Below are 21,092 nucleotides of genomic sequence, written 5' to 3' on the forward strand. Positions count from 1 at the left end.
GACGGGCAGAGGAGGACTGGCAACACGATCCCTTCCCCTCCAAAATAAAAGCTCCCAGGGCCATAATGCAGAGAATCGTCTTGGGCATACTCAACCCAGAAAGCACCCCAATAAATTCAGGGATTCAGAGGTGTCCTGTGGTTTAAGGGATACCTAGGAGAGGCTGGGCTCAGGCTCATCAAGCTATGGCCGTCTCTGAGGCCCATGCAGAGCACAGGTGATGAAGCACCCTCAAGTGCCATGTGGTTATTTTGGTGGGAAAGAAAAAAGCGAAAAGAATGCTGGTGTGGGAGTCTTAAATGACTTAAAATGCCTATGTATATTATTGACTATTCAAGGGACCTGGGATAAGTCCTTTGGCCCCTCTAGTCCTCATCTGTAAAATAAGGGGGGCTGTGCTGGATGGCCTCTGACATCCCCTAAAGCCATGAATCTATGATTCTAAGACCTGGCTTCTTATGGAGAGGGTGGGCTCAAAAAACCACCACCTCCAAGTTCCCTCAGGAGCCTCCCAGGCATTTTCATATCCCTCCTCTACTCAAGTACCTGCTATGGTTCCCCATGACCTATGGTATCAAGGCAAAATGGTTTAGCCTGGCACCAAAGCCACTCTAATTCGGCCATCCTCTCATTGTTTCCCCATAGGTATCCTGTCCTCCAGCCAGGCCAGGTTTCTCACTGTCCTGTGAATTCATGCTTCTCATTGTCCTACAACCCCCAGTGCCTTTATTCCCTAACCTGGATGGTCTTCCCCACCACAACTCATCATTAGTTAACCATCTCATATGTGTATATTTTGCTTCACCAGCCAGGCTGCGAGCTCTTTAAAGGCTCCCTGAGCTGCTTCTAAATATGGAAAACAACTGCTTTACAGCCTCACAGGGGCTACGTCTGCACCTCCCCTTGTCTCCTCAGGGTCGAGAATTCAGGGCTTGACTAACATTAGTCATGCCTCCACATCTCCAGTCATGCTGGGCAACCTGGCTGCCCTTTCTTCAAATTAAATCTTGCTTATCATCCAAGACTCAGCTCAGGTCCCATCTTGTGGCTGAAGCCTCCCTTGAACCCTCCAGCCTCCTCCAATCTTTCCCTCCTCACGATTATTAAAGTAATTTTGTTACATTTTTTTTTTTTGGCAGGGCACTGAGCGTTAAGTGACTTGCCCAGGGTCACGCAACTAGTTAAGTGCCAAGTGTTTGAGGCTGGATTTGAACTCAGGTCCTCCTGAATCCAAGGCCAGTGCTCTATCCACTGCACCACCTAGTTGCCCCTGTATTAAAGTAATTTTGATCTATCCCATACAACTCAGCACTTGATTCTAGCATTATTTTCCCAATGAAGAGGACAGGGGTATGTTTTGTCCTTCATGTGTACTCTGCCCAGCACCTAGCATGGTGGGTAATCAGTTAACCATCTGCCAATGAACTGCGAACACTTGGATGGTTCTGACACCAAGACATCCTCCTGGGCATTGCCTGACAGTCCCACACCAGACTCTGGGTCTACAGAGCCCCAGAATCCACAAGGCACTGCTCTCTGAATCCCTGCCTAGCAGGCCCCTGGGTCCCCCGGAGAAACACGCAGCCATCAGGTATCCCAGAGTGTGGAGTCTCTACCTAACCCAGACCACGTCGGGTCTTTGGCTCACCCAGGTCCATGTCCCCCGCCTTGGGCCTCTGGGAGTACGGCACACCCTTGTAAACAGCATCTAACAGCTTCTCCTTCACTTGTGTGATGGTGTCGCAGTTCAGCACCTTGACAGGGATCTCTGGAGCGTTCTCATTCTCTGGATTCACACAGTTCAGCGTCTGGATCGGGGTTGAGAATGGAGAAAGAGGCAAGGCATTGAGGGAAGGGAGGGCGCTCTCCTGAGGGCCCCCGGCAAAGGAGGGGTCATTCTTTTCTCATCAACAGCAGCTGTGAGTCCCTGCTCTCCCTGTGTACCATCCCTCACTCCCGGCCCAGGACAGCAGGAAGAGCTCCTCGCCCACCAGATAAAAAGGGTCAAGTCACTTCAGAGCCAGTCCACCACCCAGCAAATGGACTTTAAAGGACATGAAGGGAGAAAATACCAATGAGAAGGATGGACGGCCTCTAAACCCCTAGTCGTCCTCATTGGCTAGTCCCCTGATGCACCGCTTCTTCCTCCCCTATAATTCCTCTGCCTCCTGACCCCCAATCTCTGCCACCAGGGTGGGATCCGTGGCATTTTCTCTATGAACTCCTGCTGAACAGATATCAAGCTCTTGGCCAGACTTTGGAAACTCTGAGGGGGTAAGAGAGACCTGGAAATCCCAGACGAAGAAAAGGGCTCAGGTGTGCAAAATGGAACCACAGAGAGGTACAGAAGGGAACCCCAACATGGACGGTCACTGTCAAGGGCCACGTTCCATGCTGGGCATGACCCAAGAGCCCATGGGGGACCCTGCACAGCGAGGTCAGTGCCACACATTCCCCTAAGCCCTCTTTCTCCTCCCTACCCTCCTACCCACAAGCTTTCAGGGCCGATGGGGAGCCCCTCAAGAACAAGGGTGATGGTCACTTTAGGCCCAAAGGGCCCAGTGGGACAGATAAGGCTGACGCCAACTCACCAGCATCTTGTAGTCGATCTGCTGGCGGATGAGTTTGTCTTCGCTCAGGGAGTATCGGGCCTCCCCCGTGATGGCATCAATCGGACCTTTCTCCATTTGCTGCTTGATGGCGCAGTACAGCATAAAGAGAGGTTCCCCCGCACACTCCTGAGGTTGGAGGACAACACAGAAAGGAACCCTGGTCAAGGAGGGGTTTCCAGAAAGAGCCTTGTACAACCCTCCTGGAGGGAGCAATTCAAGAACTGGGCAGCCTTCCCAAACCGAGGGGAAGCGCACCTTTAGAACAGTCACAGTGAGCAATCTTGAGAGCCTCACCTCCACCAGGAAGCCCACCCAGATTGACCCATCTTCCACTGACCTCCCCCAATCTCTGAATTCCTACAGCACTTATCCATCTGAACCATGTGTTTATCACTAACTCACATACTGGTTTTCTAAATCGAATGTTCTCTAGATGTTTCAAAAGTAGGGCTGACCATTTCCCACCAGTACCCCACTGCGCAGGCTGTGCCCCACGCCTAGGGTGTACCCCCCTCACCTCCACTCCTCTGAATCCGTAGCATCCTCCAAAGCTTAGCTCAAACATCACCTCCTACATGAAGCCTTCCTGAACCAGCTTGGGATTCTCCTTTGCCAAGATTCTCTATTTCTACAAGTACATGTTGTTTCTGCTGGCACAGTGTAAGCCTTTTGAGGGCAGGTACTGCTTTATTTTTGCCAATCTCGAGTGCCTGGGATACGGGTGCTAAACAAAACCTTGTTGATGATTTGGCTGACTGAGGGACATCAGCTCTGCTTGCTCAACACTGCTGGGAGGACAGTGTCATCTCCTTTTGTATCCCAGCTAGCCCTCGGCACAGGGCTGAATAGATACAGTTCCTATCTGCTCTCATTGCCTGGACTTCTATAATCCTCTTGCCCCTGTCCACACCTTGTAGCCCAGCCTCTACCTCTCCAAATTCTGTCCCTCCTTCAAGGTCCAGCCCAACTCCCACCTTCTCTGTGAAGCCTTCAATGATTTCTGCTTCCTCCAGCATCCTCCAGAACTTATTATCTTCATGGCATAATTATGCACCCAGTTCTATATTATCTCATAAAGTCAATGTTGTTCCATCTCCCCTCCTGGATTCCCTCTCTGTGTCACAGAGCTTGCCGTGAGCATCAAATGAGACTATTGGAGGGAGGCGGGAAGAGAGTCTGAACCTAGATTTGATCCATGAAAGGAACTCCAACACATCTCTAACTTGTAGTTTTAGAGAGAATGTCACCTAAGGTACTGAAAGGCTGTGGAAGGATTTGTACCCAGGTATTCCTGACTCACCATCCAGGTTACTATCAATTAGCCATACTGCTCTTCATCCAATGAAATCACATATATAAAATGCTCTAGGGGCAGCTAGGTAGCGCAGTGGATAGAGCACCGGCCCTGGAGTCAGGAGTACCTGAGTTCAAATCCGACCTCAGACACTTAACACTTACTAGCTGTGTGACCCTGGGCAAGTCACTTAACCCCAATTGCCTCACTAAAAATAATTTTTAAAAAATGCTCTGTAAAATGTAATGTGTTTATATAACCCATATCAAGTTATTTACTGCCTTAGGAAGTGGGGAGATGAAGAAGGGAGGGTGAAAATTCAGAACTCAAAATTTTGTAAAAAATATCTTTACATGTAATTGGAAAAATAAAATACTATTAAAAAAGAAATGGATGATATTAAAAAGTCATATATAACATTTTTAAGAATAAAAAAGTATAATGGGTTACAGTTTTAGTTGTTCATCTTGTTATTAGATGGTAAGTTCCTTGAAGGCAGGGCCTGGGTTTCTCGACTGTCTATGTACTGCCACAGTGCCCAGGACAGGGCATATAAAATAGCCAACATCACTGACAGCTCGGATATACTGGATGTCTCCAATATACAAGACAGCCCCTGCTTCCAAAGAGCATTCGAACCAATTCAATTCAGAGGCTGTTGCCTGGTGTTGTGTACAAAACACTAGACTTGGAGTCCAAGAAGACCTGGATTCAAATCCCATCTCTGAGAGTGTATTTATATAAATATTTACTTACATAAATCTATTTTTCTATAAATGTATTTGTTTCTATGAGTACATTTCTATAAATATTTATTTATCTTTACATTCCTTTCTATTGTGTGGGAGAGGCCTGGGCTACATGGTAATGAGTATAAGGAATCAGTGGTATAGGAATCATTGGAGGAAGTGGGAACTGAGTGGACTTTGAAGGAAGAATCAGCCTGAGACAGTTAAAAGTCATGTTCAACAAACACCTGTCAATTGCTTAAGTGATGGGATGATGTGGAAGGAAGGGCAACTGTTTGGGCGTCCTACGGGGCCCAAGTTGGACTCCTGGCTCTGGCAGGTATTAGGCCTCAGACACACTGCTTACCCTTCCTTAGGCTCCACTAAAGCCTGGTGAATTCTGGGGTCCTTTCCAGCACCAGAGAGTTATGACCCTACATTTCCAAGCAATGGCCATGAGGCCTGCTCTCACCAGGAGAAGTGACCACTGCCCATCTGCCACTCGGAGGTCCAGCTAAGGTGGCATCTCACAAGAGGACTTCTCTACGTCCCCACTCAGGGATGGAAGGTGGGCAGCAAAGGGGGCGAGGGAGGTTCTTCAGTGGGAAGGCGGCAGAGAAGTTCCAATGGTCCCTTCCCTCCTCCCCGGCCACCTTACAAATAAATTGTCCTTTGGACCAAAGTGCAGCGCTCCCCCTGTCACCATATGCTGTTAGCATCTCGTTAGCATCTGCGGTAATTAAAGAGACAGCTGCTAACGAGCAGGAGCATGCATATATCATCCCGAGACCTTCCGACAACACGCCTGTCTTTGAAATTATGTTTCATTTGCAAACTCGGCTTCATTAAGTCAGCTTCAGGAGAGGGGGAAAAAGGGCGCGGGAGAAAGGGAGAGCAAGAAAGAAGCCCTGCTTTGGAGTCTGGGGGCTATTTGTTAATGACCATCTCTCTTCCTGGAAGACGCAAAAGCAAAAATAATGACCGCAAAGGTAAACAGCCTTGTAGGTCTTCATCTTGTGCAATCAAACATCTGCCTCCACCTTTCATGTCCCTAACCCCCTCTGCCTTCCTGCTCCCATTGATCTTGGGGCAGAGAGGAGCCACATCCTGCAAGACTTGGGCACTTGAGGCCATCCCCTGGTCAAAGCTTAGCAGGGAAGGGAAGGAGGGATACTGCCCCCTGCCATCCCAGGCAGGCCCACTGGAAGTGGGAGGGGTGAGACCTATTTAAATGGAGATTTGAGGCTGATTGTCCCAACTGGTCTTAACAACCCAAGAGTCCATCCTAACTATGGGGAGCTTAGACTCTGTGACTATAAGTCGGATCTCTTGGACCCTTGTCTGTAAAATGAAGAAGCTAAATTTAATACTTGAACTCGGAGTAAGTCCCTCTGAAGGTCCCAGGTCTGTGTTATTTCACTGAGCCTCAGTTTCCAAAGTGGAAAGAATATCTACCTTGTTTACCTCAGAAAATTGTTGTAAGGGACAACAGGAGGCAAAACATAAAAATTCTTAGTTAAAAAACATAAAGTGTAATATAAATATTATTATTTCTCCCCATCCAAGTTGCTTTGTGCTCCATGCTCTACCCTACCTGAAGCAACGCTTATTTCTTCTGTGGCGATGATTCTCACCCTGAGAATCAAGGCCCTGGGTTTTCTCCTAGCTCGGATGCTGAATAGCTGTGTCACCTTGGACAAGCTACTCCCCCGTCCAGACCTCAATTCCCTCATTGACACGGTGAAGATGACGGACAAGAAGGGGGGACTCTCGAGCTTTCATGTGTCCTGGACCCTCTCTCAGGGTCTGATGAAGCCTATGGACCCCTTCTCAGAAGAATATTTTTAAATGCATAAAATAAAATATATGGGATTACAAAGGAAACCAGTTACCATGAAATAGTTACCAAAAATTAAAAAAAAAACCCAGCTCCTAGACACAAGGTGAACAACTCTGAATACTAAAATTATCTTTACAGTTTCTTACTGCTCTGATATTCTGTTTTAAAGTCTCCTTCATCTCTAACATTCTATATTTTAAGGCCCCTTCCATCTCTGACATCCCATGTTCTAAGGCCCCTGACATCCCATATTCTAAAGTCTTTTCCAGTTCTGACATTCTATGATATAAGATCTTTTCTGGCTCTGACAATCTATATCCTCAAGTCCCTCTGTTCTGATATTCTAATATAATCTTCCTATATTCTAAGGTCTCTCTATATAACATATAATATAGGCTACATTCTCTAGATTCCTATGTTCTAAGGTTCCTTTCGGTTCTGACATTCTATGTTGTAATTTCCTGCCCAGTTCCAACAGTATATATCCTAGGATTGCTGCCAACCTTGACATGCCATGCTTTGAGTTCTAGTATTCTATGTTCTAAGGTCCCTCAATGTTCTAAGTCTCTTAGAACAGTCTATGCATTCTCCTCCCATCTATGCCTGCCATAAAACAACTTGCTGACCTAACAGAATTCAGCGATCTCTGAACTTCCACCAAGGCCAATGCCAACCCACCGGATGCTTCAGCTTCCTACAGAGATACCCCCAAAGCTGAGATACATGTCCCTTACGCTGTTGGAGATGAGGGATGCTAAGAAGTGCCTCCTGGCGGGATGATGGAGGAAGCGGGGCATACAAAGAAGGCTTCGGGGAAAGCGGAATTGGGTGCCTGTGTGTATAAGGCATATTCTGAGGACATTTCCAAATTAGAAAAGCCTCCCATGGGAGCAGTGAAATGATGCAGGGAAGCGGCCATCCCTGGGCAACTCTCAGGCCCAGAACAAGGCCCACAATCACAGCTGGGCACCAGCTGAGGCATCTACTAAGGACCCGAGGAAGCAGACATTTTGGGTCAGCTCCAAGGGGCTCAGACCTGCCTGCGGCAGAGAGGAGGGGGGAATACCTGAGAAGATAACCATCCTTCCAGGACTCATGAGCAGCCCTGAGTCACCCAGCAAAAGGCACTCACGGCCCGTGATGGGCCCAGTGAGGCCATCTCCTCCAGTACCTTCAAGAGCTCAATACAGGCCCCCTAGTCTGGTCTTTAGGGATGGGGGGGGGGTGATGCTTGGGCAACAGCTGTGAGAAAATTAATTTAGCTGAGAGAGAACAGAAAGTGGTAGAAAGAGCCTGGGATTAAAGAATTGGAAAATGAGATCAAGATCCAGCTGCATCAGGCAGCTAGGTGGCGCAGTGGGTAGAGCACCGGCCCTGGATTCAGGAGGATCTGAGTTCAAATCTGGCCTCAGACACTTAACACTTACTAGCTGTGTGACCCTGGGCAAGTCACTTAACCTCAATTGCCTCACACACAAAAAGATTTAAACATTTATATTAGATATCAATGATTATATTATTAATTCCATCAAAATATTATTTATCATATTGTTAACTATCATAACCCAATTATTTAAATATGCCCACATATAAATGTCATTAACCTATAATTTTCTATAGAAATATAACTCACATGCCATAAATTGTATTACACAGTGACACACACAGAGCTACATTACAAGACTCAGAAATGTGTGCTCCCTCCCTTCCTTCCCCAAGTAGAGGGACTAGACTAAGGACCTGGAATCTGGTACATTTTGCCAGACAAGGGTGACATGTTGCTTTTGCCGAATGGCTCTTTCTCCTCTTTCTTTTCTAATCTTTACTAGAAGGACTGACTTCCCAGCAGGAGAGGAGAGAGTGATTTGTTTTGTTTTGTTTCGTTTTTTTAAATGAGAGTGGACAAAGAAGAAAAGGTAAAAATAAATGGAGTATTTTTTAAAATGTAGGCTATGTACCCTTGGCTCTGGATCTAGTAAACATTTTTATCAATGACTTAGGATGAAAGGATAGCTAGCACGTTTAGGAAATGTAAATATGACAAAAAGCTCTGGGGAAAGGGAGAGAGAGAGACAGAGGCAGAGGGGGAGAGAGGGAGGGAAGGAGGGAGAGGGAGGGAGGGAGGGAGGGAGAGAGAGAGAGAGAGAGAGAGAGAGAGAGAGAGAGAGAGAGAGAGAGAGAGAGAGAGAGAGAGAGAACACATTAATAGTGGATGACAGAACTGGTATCCAAAAATATGTCAACAGAGAAAAGAAAGGGATGGATGCAATAAGATGACATTTAATAGAGATAAATGTGCAGAAATGGGGGAAGCATGGTTAATCACATGGAAAAGAACTGGGGGTTTCAGTGGGCTGCCAACTCAATAGGAGTCAGCCAGCCACCCTAAATACCCAGCACAGCTTTACACATGTGGTAAAAAGGCATCCTTTGCAGGATGTGGGGTTGTTAGCCCCTGTTGAGTCTCCCTTGGGTGTTAGGTCTGGGCGGCCTGTGTTAGGAAGGACACAGACAATCACACGCCCAGAAGGAGAGGACCAGGAAGCCGCACTGCACAAGGATAGGTCACAGGCCCTAAGGATGAGTGCTGAAAACCCCTTGGGAGAAGAGAGGCTGTGGAAGGGCAGGGAGAATGACCACTGCTTTCCAGTATTTGAAGGGCTGGGATAAGGAAAAGGACCTCAATTCCCTCGGTGCCAGAGGACAGGACGGAGAGCAGCAGGAGGGAGTCCAGAGGAAGATGTAAGAGGCGCCTCCTCCTAATGATCGGGGCTTTCCCAGAGTGGAAGAGACCTCCTCTGGATGTAGTGAGCTCCCCGTCATTTCAAGCCTTCTAACAGAGGCTGGACAGCCCCCTGGTGCAGACGGCAGAGGCCATTCCTACCCAGGTGACCCGGCTTCCAATCCCTGCCTCTGGTGTTAACTACTTAAAAGACCTTAAGGAAGTCATGTAACTGTCCTGGCCGCCATTTTCTCATTGTAAAATGAGGGTGTTGGAGCAGATGACCTCTGAGGTCCCTTCTGTCTGAGACCCTGCGGCTTCCACTGTAGGGTTATCTCACTGTCCACTAACGCCTGACCCGAGTCTCTCCTGAGCCCGCAGCCTGCACCACCTGACTGGGCACCTCCCACTCACCGGCTCCAAAGCAGAACTCCCGATTCCCCTCCAAACCCTCCTCCCTTCCAAACTTCCCTGTTTCTGTCCAGGGCACCGCCCTCCTTGCAGGCACCCACACCATAGCTTCAGCATCATCCTCACATCCCCCACATCCAACCAGCTGCCAAGTCTTGCATCCCCTTACCAGTGCTCAAGTAGTCACCAGCATAGTTCCTTCCCTCTGTGCCTTGTTTCTCCATCATTCAACTCATCCTCCACAGAGCCACCAAAGTGAATTAACAAGTCTCAGCAGGTTACCCCGACCCCTACCCTCAATAAACCTCAGTGGCTCCCTAATACCTCAAGGATCAGCTACAAACTCCTCACAAACTTGCCCCATCTTACCTTTCCAGCCTAATGACACATTATTTTTCTTCATGGGCTGTGGTCCAGCCAAAGTGGACTTCTCACTGTCCCTCACCCTCTGCCTCCTGCCCCTGACCCTTATTCTTGGCTGTCCTTCAAGCCCAGGATGCACTTCCTCATCTCTGCCTCGATTTCCCCAGCTGTCAGAACCTTCCCTATTCAGTATGTTAGTAATACATCTGTACACATGCATGCCATCTCCCTGGTTAGGAGGGAAACTCTTGACTGGCACAGACTGGCTCAGACAGAAGATCAGCACCTAGGATGGTGCCTGCATACAGAGGTCACTTAATAATTGCTTTGGGGGGCCATTATCAGCAGGGTTTAGTCTTTTGGTCACGTAACTCCTATGCTTTCACTCGTCAGTACCTGGGGGAAGGTTTAACAGGAGGCTCAGGGTAGGGTCAGGGTAGACCTACCCACACTGCTCAACAGTGTGCAGGGTTCTAGGCCTAACTCAGCCAGGAAGAAATCACACATTGGGCAAAGAACTCCATTTCCTCCTTCTACCCCAGTTATCCTCATCTTGCCTGATGCTGCCCTGCCAGACCGTGAGGCCTCTCGGGGAGCATATTCCACTTCTGGATAGCACCGTCAGGCAGCTTTTCTTTACACGGAGCCAAAATCTGTTTCTTCTCATTAACTCTGAGAAGCTGACAAGTCAAACAAAGGTTCGGGAGAAGAGGTTATGAAATATACCTTTGGCCTTGGAAGAAAGGTGGGGGCCTGCTAGGGCAGAATACTGCATACATTGTTAGATGCAGTTATAGTATTGGATTTTGGGGTTGGTTTTTTGTTTTGATTTGTTTGTTGGGGTTCTTTTTGGGGGGGGGTGACAAGAGAAGCTTCACTCTGGAGTTGGAGTGGGGGCACTGAGAGTTGAAATGATTGTGATGAAACCACAAAAGACATTAATAAAATGTTTTCTAAAGCACTTGTGCATTCAAGCTCCCCAAATGTAGTCTAATCTTTGAAAGTGGGGAATGCTTGTTTCCTGCTTTATGATTGTGTCCCCAGTGCCTAGCAGAGTACCGGGCACATGCCTCTCTCTGACTTCAACCAGATCTTAAAGTCTGCGCTCTAAAATGCCACATAATTAGCTACCGGCACCTTTTGTTCACTAATCACTGCATGTGGTGTGGGTGCCTATCTCTTTCTCAACATGTGGCAAGGTCTGGGATTCTGTCTTAAGAGTCACAAAACGCAGACTACTCAAGCTGGAGGGACCTTAGGATGCAGTGTCAGATCTAGAAGTCATCTTAGAGATCCAGGCCAGGGGCTCTTACCTGGGGCCTAGGAATTTTTTTTTTTAAACTCTGGTGACTGTATTTCAATAGAATTGATTTCCCCTGTACTTTGCTTTATGCATTTAAAAAGAACACTGTGAGAAGGGGGCCACAGACCCCACCAGACACTGCCCGAGGGTACTAGGACCCACAAAAAGATAAAAATTTCTTGTCTAGTGAGGTTCCCTTATCTTGGAGATGGGGAATCTGAGGGCTACAGCAGGGACGTGACTGGCCCAAGACCACACAGTGAGTTTCTCTTATCTCCCCCTTAGCACAGGTTTGGTAACACAGTAGGTGTTTGATGGACAGCAGAGGATGGGCTAATGCACTATGACCTCAGAGCAGAGGTCAAAGGGGAAAGCCACAGCTGTGAATTATAGAAACTGTGGCCTGGCCTGTCAGGCCCCCAGGCAGAGAATGAGAGAACACATACCTCTTGGTATGTGCCCTATGGATTCCAATCTTTGACCTTTCAACATCCTCCCCTCTCTCTGGTCTCTCCCTAAGAGACCAACCAAGTGACATTCCAGAAACCCCCAGGAAGTTTCTCACCTCATTAAATGTACCCAAGTCTCCTGTTCCTAGAGCTACCAGTGTCCCAGAGAGGTAGTCATGATAATAGCTCATGTTTTAGACTGTACTTTAAGGCTTACAAAGTACTTTATATGTTCTCTCATTTGGTCCTCACAAGAATCCTAGAAGGGAGCAGATATTCTCATATGCATTTCACAGATGAGGAGACTGAAATTCAGAAAACGTAAATGACTTCTTGACTCCAGGTCCTCCATTCCTTCCACCAGACCATGCAGAAGACCCTGGCCCTTCTACTAAACAACTGTATGATTTGGGACCAGTCATTTTCCCTTTCTTGGACTTGGTTTCTACATTTATAAAATGACTGAGATAATCCCAAAGTTCCCATGATCTTCCCTCTCTCCTTAAAACTCTGAGCTCCATCATTGTCCATGTTTTATTTAATTTTTTTTTTTAATCTCCCTGGATACCAGAGTCAGTGTCCCGTGTCCAGCAGAAGCTTATTACACATTTACCGAATTCAACCCATCCATCACTTACTCAACAAGCAGCTATTAAGGAGGTACTTTGTATCTTCATCCTTGTCTGGAATGGATTGTTGAGTCATTGACTGTGCTAGAGAAACTAGCTCCCTCTGTCCCTGGGCTACTCCTCACACGGGAAGTATCCCCCACCCTACTGGCTTCTCCTCCTGATTGGCCAGTTCCCCTCAGAACCTCTAATTTCTGGAGAAGGCCCAGGCCAGTCCCATCTTCATCTCTCTCCAGGCTGACTCATCCCCATAGGGCTCTGGCTACCGCGACCCCTCACTAGATACCACCCCCTTTTCAGCTCTCATTTATGGGTTGTCTTCCCCCATTAGACTGTAAGCTCCCTGAAGGCAAGGGTTGTCTTTCTTTCTGCTGGTTCTCAGCCCTTAGCAGAGTTCAGAGCCTAAAAAAATAAAAGATGCTTGACTGATTGGCAGGCAAGGCTTCAGGGGCTGGAGACACACAGAGAGTTTCCCCCTCTCTTCCAGGGTCCACTTCCAATGAATTAATCCAGTTCCTTCTCTAATGCCTCTTCTCCTTCCAGGGGCTGCGAGAATAACAGCACGTGCATGCGTGCAGATTCTCTGGCAAGGGAGAAGGTACTGAGGAGCTGATCTAATTGGGAGGAGTGAGAAAGCAACTTAGCACTTTCTCTTTTCTCTCGGTAAGCAGGTTGGGAAGGGCTTTTAACACCCAAGGCCGCTCTGTAGCAGGAGAAAGAGGCGATGAGCATGCCCAAGGAAGGACCCAGGGGATTTCGCTTCGCCTAGGCACGGACGAGCTGGGGCTCAAACCAAGCTGTGATAGCAACAGGTAACGCTTATCTCACACCTAAATGTGGGGAGTCTTGTTCCAGGTGGTTCTCTCTGTCTCTAGCTAAGGAGAAAAATCAGAGAAATAATGGATGTTGTTGCTTCGGGTGACATGATTCACTTAATGAAAAGCTCCGATCAGAGGCAGCTGATAGTCAGGAAGACCTGAGTTCAAATCCAATCTCAGACATTTACTGGCTGTGTGACTCTGGGCAGGTCACATAACTTCCTTATGCCTCAGTTTCTTCCTATGTAAAATAAGGAGGGGGCAGGACTAAATGATTTCAAAGGTCCCTTCCAACTCTATATCCTGTGACCTCCTGCCTTTGGTCCCTGTCCACCATACTGCTGACCAATGCCCAGCTGTGAGGGTCTTAGGGAATGCCCTCAACAACGAGGAGTAGGAGACTAGCTGCGTCTTCATCTCCAGGCTAAGCCAAGGGCCCACTGCCCCAAGGAGACATCTCCAGATGAGACGGCATGCGTGTCCCCTCCAGGCCTGGGGCGTGGGGCCAAGTACTTCTAAGAGGCCTGATAAATCACTTCTCCCTGGCTCTCACTTGGGACCTGCCGGTTCCGGGCTTGCCCACCTTCCTTCTTGGAAGCAGTTCAAACCTACTTTGTCTTCATGATGAATGGAAGCCCTGGGAATTGGCTTTTCTCACTGTAGGCTGGCTGCCTTAACTCCCTTCCCCCTTTCCGCCCCCCTCTCAAGGGTTACTGGGAGGGCAAGGGTAAAGTTAGAGGGATTACAGACTGGAGAGCCTGGAGCTCCAACAGCAGAAGGGGCCCAAATCCACAATATAAAGTTCAGATAGCACATTCTACACTTGTGCTCATATATGCTCACTCTTGTGTGCTTGCGCTCGCGCTCGCTCGCTGTCTCTCTCAGCTGTTATTAGTGTTCTGTCCCTTTGAATTTCACTACTGGGGTTAGGGGTGGACACAAGGATCAGGGAAGACCCTGAGTAGCAGCCAATATTTATTCTTATATTTAATCTCTCTGTACATCTGCTAGGTGGTGCGGTAGATAGAGTGGCAGACCTGGAGTCAGGAAGACCCATTTTCCTGAGTTCAAATCTAGTCCCAGATACTTCCTAGCTGTGTGACCCTGGGCAAGTCATTTAACCCTGTTTGCCTCAGTTTCCTCATCTGGAAAATGAGCTGGAGATGGAAATGACAAACCACTCTAGTATCTTTGCCGTAAAAACCCCAAATGGGGTCACTGAGAGTCAGATGTGACGGAAAGGACTGAATGACCACCACTTATCTATGTACTTGTCTCCCTGACTATTCCAAGGCTGCCTTACACTAGGTGCTTTATCACTGTTTGGTGACTGATCTTTTATTTTATTTATCTGTGGATACACGGTATTGTCACAGCAGAACACAAATTCTTGAGAGCAGAGACGATTGCTGTGGTCTGGTCTCTGTACCCCAGCATCGCACGGAGAGCCTCGGCTCAGGGGCCACTTAAACAGACTTTTGCTGAATGAGCTGAGCCAGACTCAGCTCCAATGCAGGTTCCCCTCCCTCCTGAGACCCTCCATCCTAGGCTCATGGCTGGAAATGGCCAGAGAGGTCCAGCTCATTTTATAAATGAGGAAATGAAGGATCAGAGAGGTTCAGACAGGTAACGAGCAGCAGTGGCAGGGTATGAACCAGGATTTCTCAACTGATGCCAGATCTGCTGGTCTTCCCATCCAGCTGTGTGATCTCAAGCGGGGCACTGCCCTTCTCTGGGTCTCAGTTTTCAGATCTGTACCACACAGACATGGCACTAAATAATCTCTAAGGTCCCTCTAGGCTCCGCCACCTTGGGATTCCATAAAGAGAATATCCGATTCCTTCATGTCAGAGATGGGGATGATTGCCGGAAGTCTCACAGGTGGTCAACAGCAGGCCCAGGATTCAAACCCAGATCCACCCATTCCCACTCTCCACATGCCACAAGCTGGGGAATGGACCAAACCCATCTGGGACAAAGAAAGTGGAGGTAAATTAGGGCACAGGGATAGAGAGGATTCACATTTTTGTACCATGAAAAATGACAAATGTGAAGAATTCAGAGAAAGCCAGGAAGACTTGCTTTTAGCACATGGTGGGCCCTTGCTGATTCACTGAGTGACTCATACAAAGTAAGCAGAACCAGGAGAATAATTTACCCGATCACCATAAAATTTTAGGGGGAAACAACATTGAAAAGCCTCAGATCGAGGCTGGGATGAGTAAGAGGGCGAGCTGAAGCATGTTTCCTGCCTCTTGGCAGAGAGGTGATAGGCCACAGGTGCAGAATGGGGCCTACATTACCAGACACAGGCATTATCAGTTTTAAGAGGAGGTTCTACTGGGGGAAGAGACAGGGGTGGCAGGGAAGGGAATCATTCAGATGTCACAGTCACATAAAAATAAGAGAGTGTATTCCTGAATGGAAAAGATTTTTGAAAAGAAGAGGGGTGAATTCACACATGGGGCAGGCTGGCCTGCCTCTCTCAGTACCAGTCATGGTGTTGGGGCCCCTGTGAGCCACCCCTGCCCCCCATCTCCCTCCAACCTCTCTCCCAGACTACCAGAAGAATGCAGCTTTTGGGAACTTACCTTGAGAAACTTGTACAGTAGGAATGTGAACCAGTTTGTTAGCATTTTCTCTGCTACTGACTCTGTCCTAGAAGAAAGAGACAGAAAATTGATGGGCACAGGGAAAAACCCCAACCCCTAAAGGGGGGGAGTGTCCACCTGTGATCTAGCTAGGCTGTTCCCTGCCCCCACACTCCCTGACCTCTCCCCTCTTCCTCCTGATTTAAAGGTCAAGGCTTGGAAAGCAGGGGAGCGGAAAGGAAAAGAGGGAGGGAGAAGGGAAGAGCCAGAGGAGGCCAACCTCCCTGGGGTTGCCATGACAAAGCTCTAAAGATAGCCCTGTTGGCTTGCCAATCATGGCCAGCTCTTACCCTGGCAGAGACTCATTAGCTGGGGGCCTCAGTTATCTGTAGGGCCCAGCTGTAAGAAACCTGCTAGCAGGGACAGGAGGAGGCAGAGGAGGAGGCCACTGGAGCCAGGGCTTGGAGAAGCCTGGACTCACTGCATCCCGCTCTCCTATAACTACAATGTACAGGAAGAGTATGGAGAAACATCTAGGCCCTGCATTCAGTGCCCTTCTGAATAACAGCCCTAACCCAGGAGACCAGCTTTATCTCTTCCTGCAGGAGCCCCAACAATCAGCCTCTGAAGCCACCACGGTTAGACTTGAGTCAGGAAGACTAGCTGAGAGGCCAGTCAAGCCATTTCATGTCTCCGCGCCTCAGTTTCCTGCTGTATAAAATGGGCATGATGATAGAGCCCACTCCCTCAGCTTGCTACCAGGGTCAATGAGACGAAAGTCACCAAGTGCTTTGCAAACCTTAAAAAGCACCATATGATGTGAGCTATTATTCTATAAGGTAGCTAGGTGATAGAGTGATTTAGACTTGTAGTTAAGAAGACCCCAGTTCAAATCCTGCCTCTGATTCTTCCTGGCTGTATGACCCTAGGCAAGTCATGTAACCTTTTCTGCCTCGGTTTCCTCATTTGTAAAATGTGGATAACAATGGCACGTACCTCCCAGGAGTATTGTAAGGATCAAAATGAGGCAATAACTAAAGTTTTTAGTCAACCTTTGAAGTACTATACAAATGGTAGCTATTCTTATCATTCCTATTAATGACCTTGCTGAGCCTCAGTTTCCTCGCCTGTAAAGCGAAGATGAAAGCACCTGTAGCCCTTCCCTCACAGGGCTACTCTGAAGCACAAGCAGTATAATGGAAGTTGAGTGTTTTGCAAATCTTATTCATAATAAATGTCAGCTATTATTATGGTGTCTTAATCAGGGCTTGCTGAACGAATAAATGAATGATCATTATCTCCGAATGAGCAGGCCTGGAGTTTTCTTGCCTCCGTGACTCTATTCAGGCCAATCCTGCTGCCCAGAATGCCCAGCCTCTCCCCTGCTCCAAATCCTGGCTCATTTTTCAAGGCTCCCTCCTCCAGGAAGCCTTCAGAGAGAAGCCACTCAAGTGGTCTCTCCATGATCTTTGTTCTTGACCTTAGTTAGAGTCAAAGAACTTCATTTCAGTGAGTCCCAAGGTTATTCAGTGACTTGTCCCTGCCTCTGCCCACGGGTACTCCAGAACTGTGGATCTGTTTACCCAGGCTGGCCCCACTAAGACCTATATACTAGGTGACCTCACTAATTGTCAGCTTAGGAAGGGACTCTTCAGATCTCAAAGAAAGCCAAAGACCAAATTCTGTAAACGATGTGAAATTTCACAACCACCCTGTGAGACATACTGCATTTTGCCTTATTCCCTACTCTTTACCGATGCATAAGAGGTGACCCACCTTGTGGAGATTCATACAGCACAAGTATGGCACAACCCACACTCAAACCCATGTCCTTTCATGACATAGCCAGTTCACCAAATTCCCAAGTCTCATCCCACCGCAGCCACCTTCCCTGTGCCCCAGGCACGAAACGTGATGAGAGATGGCATGAGGACAGAGAGAGCAGACCCATGTCACCCGGCAGAGGGTTAAGGAACTCATTAGACTGACCAGGCTGAAAATATAAATAGGCGGAAGAAGGGTTTGGATGGATTCGCTGCTGACAGCTCCCTAACAGGTTATTATATTGGGGACAGAGTAAATCACAGACTGCTAGAATTAGAGAACCACAGGGCCGTCCAATCTTGGAGCAGGAAGAGACCTCGGGGACCTCTGGGTCCACGGCAAGGGCACGTCCCTAGCCAGAAGTCTGAGGCAGAGAAGGCAGTCATGCTTTCACACATCTTATGTCTTTAGTGGCCTGACCAGAGCCAGAATCCCGGGCTACTGGAACCGTAGGACTATCCAGGATGGGGAGGTAGCCCTTTCATCCAGCCTCGGGTCTGCCACTCACTCAGGAAGCCACAGGAATGTCTCTTTCTGGCCCAGTGGATGACCTGTTCAGAATCTGGAAGGATTCTTCCTTCATAGAGCTGGGAGACAAGGCACGTTAAGGGCTCCAAGGGGATGGCACGGCCTCAGTGTCCATTCCTGGCTGGATGGACTTGCCACATTCTTCTTAGAATGCTGCACACTCCAGGGAAGCTTCCCTAGACTCTGCAATGGGGCACGTGACATCTGAAGATACTTAAGATACTTAAGACCCACAGAGAAAGAGAGACTTCCCTAAGAGCTCCCAGTAATCGAGGGGCAGGATCAGACTGCAGGACATCCAACCAGAACCAGAGAGAGTGGTGTTGGACCTGAAGTCAGAGGACCTGAGCTTGAATTCTGTCTTTGCTACAAATTACCTGTGGAGCCTTGGGCAAATCACTTAACTTAGGCCTCTGTCTTCTCACCTGTAAAATGACGGGGCAGGACTGGATAATCTACCCATGACTGTGCAAACCCCAAGACCAAAGGTTCCAAAGATGAGTGAAGCTGAGCTAACCCTTTCAGGGAGGGAGCAGAAACCATGACTCCATGAAGGAATGCCCCAGAACTCTAGATCTCTCTGCCTTTGGCGGGGAGGGAATGAGGATGATAATAATTGTGATAGCCAGCATTTAAAGAGTGTTTTAATGTTTGTAAAGCACTTTGCAAACGTTATCGTATTTGATCCTCCCAACAACCCCAGGAAGCACCCCCATTTTACAGATAAGGAAACTGAGGCAAACAGGGTTAAGTGACTTGGCCAGGGTTACACAGCTAGTAAGTGTCAGCAGCTGGATTTGAACTTCTGACTCCAGGTCCAGTGCTCTATCCACCGGGCTAGTCTATAGCAGAGAGCACTGCATTTGGAGTCTGGAGACCTGGGTTCAGACACTACCTCTGCCAGGCACTTTGGACAAGTTCCTTAGGTTCTATGGGTCTTAGCTCCCTTCCCCCACACCAGAGAGGGCTGAAGGAGGCGGCCTCTCTGGCTGCAACAACATCACAGCCTAACCTGCTCTGTCTTGGGGTCCACTCTGGCCCACGGGCACGCTGGACTCACCTGCGCAGAAGCAGCTTGGGATGGTTCTTGCTCTCCAGGTTCTTCTCGATGAGGTCCGAGAGGAGCTGCTTCAGGACACCAGTGGCGTACTCCATCTCGCCCTGGAGCGCCGTCATGATGAGGGATGCCACGTTACCTCGGTCCCTCATGGAGAAGCTGCGCTGAGCCTCCAGCGTGCGGATGAAGGTCAGCAGGAAGTGTTTCTTGTTCAAGAGTTGGCCAAACAGGGTGAGCGACTTCTCCACATTGGCCTGAACCTGGGGGACAGGGGGAGGGCAAAGCTGGGTCAGACTCTTCTCTACCCTAGCTCCTCCAGGGCAATGAGACAAGACAGGGGAGGCACTCCCAACATCTTCCGAATAGAGAATCCTCCTACTCCGAGCTATCTCATGCACAAGGTCATCCTGACCTCCGCAGATGGGAGTTGGCAATGAGGGATGGAAATGATCCCAGACTAGGAGTTGGTAGACCTGGGTCCGAATCTTAGCTTTGCTACTTATTACCTAAACAACCATCTCTAAGTCACTTCCCCTCTGTGGACCTTGGTTTCCTTCCCTGTAAAAGAAATAGATTGGTCTAGATACCCTGTAAGTCCTACAATGAACAGACTTCAGGATATCCAACTGCTCGGAGCCCATCTCGTGTCCCTGGGCCAAGAGACCTCAGGGCCGGCAGCAAGCAGTCACCCCAGATTCCATCTCTAGGAACTCGCCAGGTTGGGAAACTTAATTTTCTCTTTTTTTAAAAAAATGTTTTAATTAAAATTTTTTTGGTTTTGCATCACCCACATCTCTCAATGCATTCCTCCTATCCCTTTCCAGAGAGCCAATCAGAAAAAAAGACAGGGGGAAAAAATCTGTAAAACTAACCCAGACATTTTAAAAGTCTGACATCATATTCAGTGTCCTACACCCACAGGCCTCTGAGAATACCCCCTGCACTGGGTGGGAAAAACTGCGGCTGCTGACTGTCTGGCATTGCCTCCGTCAACCCTCTTCCATCAGGCCTAGCCCTGCTTCAGATGCTGGTCACTGAGCCTCCCGTTAAAGTTCACTGACTGACTCATTCATTCATTCAACAGATATTTACTGAGGCCCTACTATAAAACAATCATTTTAGTGGGGCTTAGGGGGGACAGGGGGTAGGCTTGTGACATAATGAATAAAGAGAACTCCCAGGTGAGGCTACTCTCTTTACCAATGCAGGTTGGCATCTCCTCTACCTGGGACACTGGGAGGTAAAGGGCTCTGCCCCACTTCATGTGACCAGTGTGAATCAGAGAGGATTTGAACCAAGGTTATCCCAACTCCAAAGCTGTGTCGGCCAGCTCTGTATGGGCTATGACATACTGCTTTGTAAAAACAATAAAAAACAGACATTTATCAAGTCTGAGCAGGGCTGCATTTACATTATCCCATTGGATCTGGCACTGTCCCTGTGTAGGTATTATTGCCCCCGTTTAACAGGAAAGGAAACTGAGGCTCATCGATGGAAAGATCAGTAAGGGCGTGATCCCTGACATGGGAGAAGGACACAGAGCCATCACCCCGTTTTGAAGGGTACTACGAAAGTGCCTCATTGAATTCTGATGGCGACTCCCAGTGAAGCCGGCTGGGGCAGAGAGCCTGCAGACAGCCCCTCCTATTCCCCTCTCACCCCCTCCCCTCCCACGGGAGGGAAAACTATCCACCAGTGACGGATGGGCCCGGATGCCAAGGCTGTCCCAAATTTTCATTCTGAGCCAAATCGGTGTTGTCCGGGCCTCTCCGATCAGATGTCACGGTGCTATCAGGGCTCAATCCTCCGCTACCGAAACAGCTCTGGTGGCGATAAGCTCCGAAATTGGTCCTGTCCTACACGGGTGATCTTATCAGAGATTGCAAAGAAGAAATGGAGCAGGAGGATGAGATGGGAGGCGGG

At 48.4% G+C, this 21,092-nt stretch overlaps 1 protein-coding gene across 2 annotated transcripts in view; it reads right to left on the reverse strand.

Moving 5' to 3' along the window:
• PLXNA1 (plexin A1) overlaps positions 1-21,092 on the reverse strand; it is a 314,962-nt gene that overhangs the window by 40,645 nt on the left and 253,225 nt on the right. For both annotated transcript variants that reach the window (XM_044004450.1, XM_044004458.1), the window contains exons 22-25: positions 19,173-19,429; positions 15,761-15,827; positions 2,592-2,738; positions 1,649-1,808 (exon numbers count right to left, since the gene is read on the reverse strand). In XM_044004450.1, the coding sequence (XP_043860385.1) occupies positions 1,649-1,808; positions 2,592-2,738; positions 15,761-15,827; positions 19,173-19,429 (631 nt within the window). The remainder of the gene's footprint in view (positions 1-1,648; positions 1,809-2,591; positions 2,739-15,760; positions 15,828-19,172; positions 19,430-21,092) is intronic.

The sequence above is a fragment of the Dromiciops gliroides genome, chromosome 1, assembly GCF_019393635.1.
Source record: "Dromiciops gliroides isolate mDroGli1 chromosome 1, mDroGli1.pri, whole genome shotgun sequence".
NCBI lineage: Eukaryota > Metazoa > Chordata > Mammalia > Microbiotheria > Microbiotheriidae > Dromiciops > Dromiciops gliroides.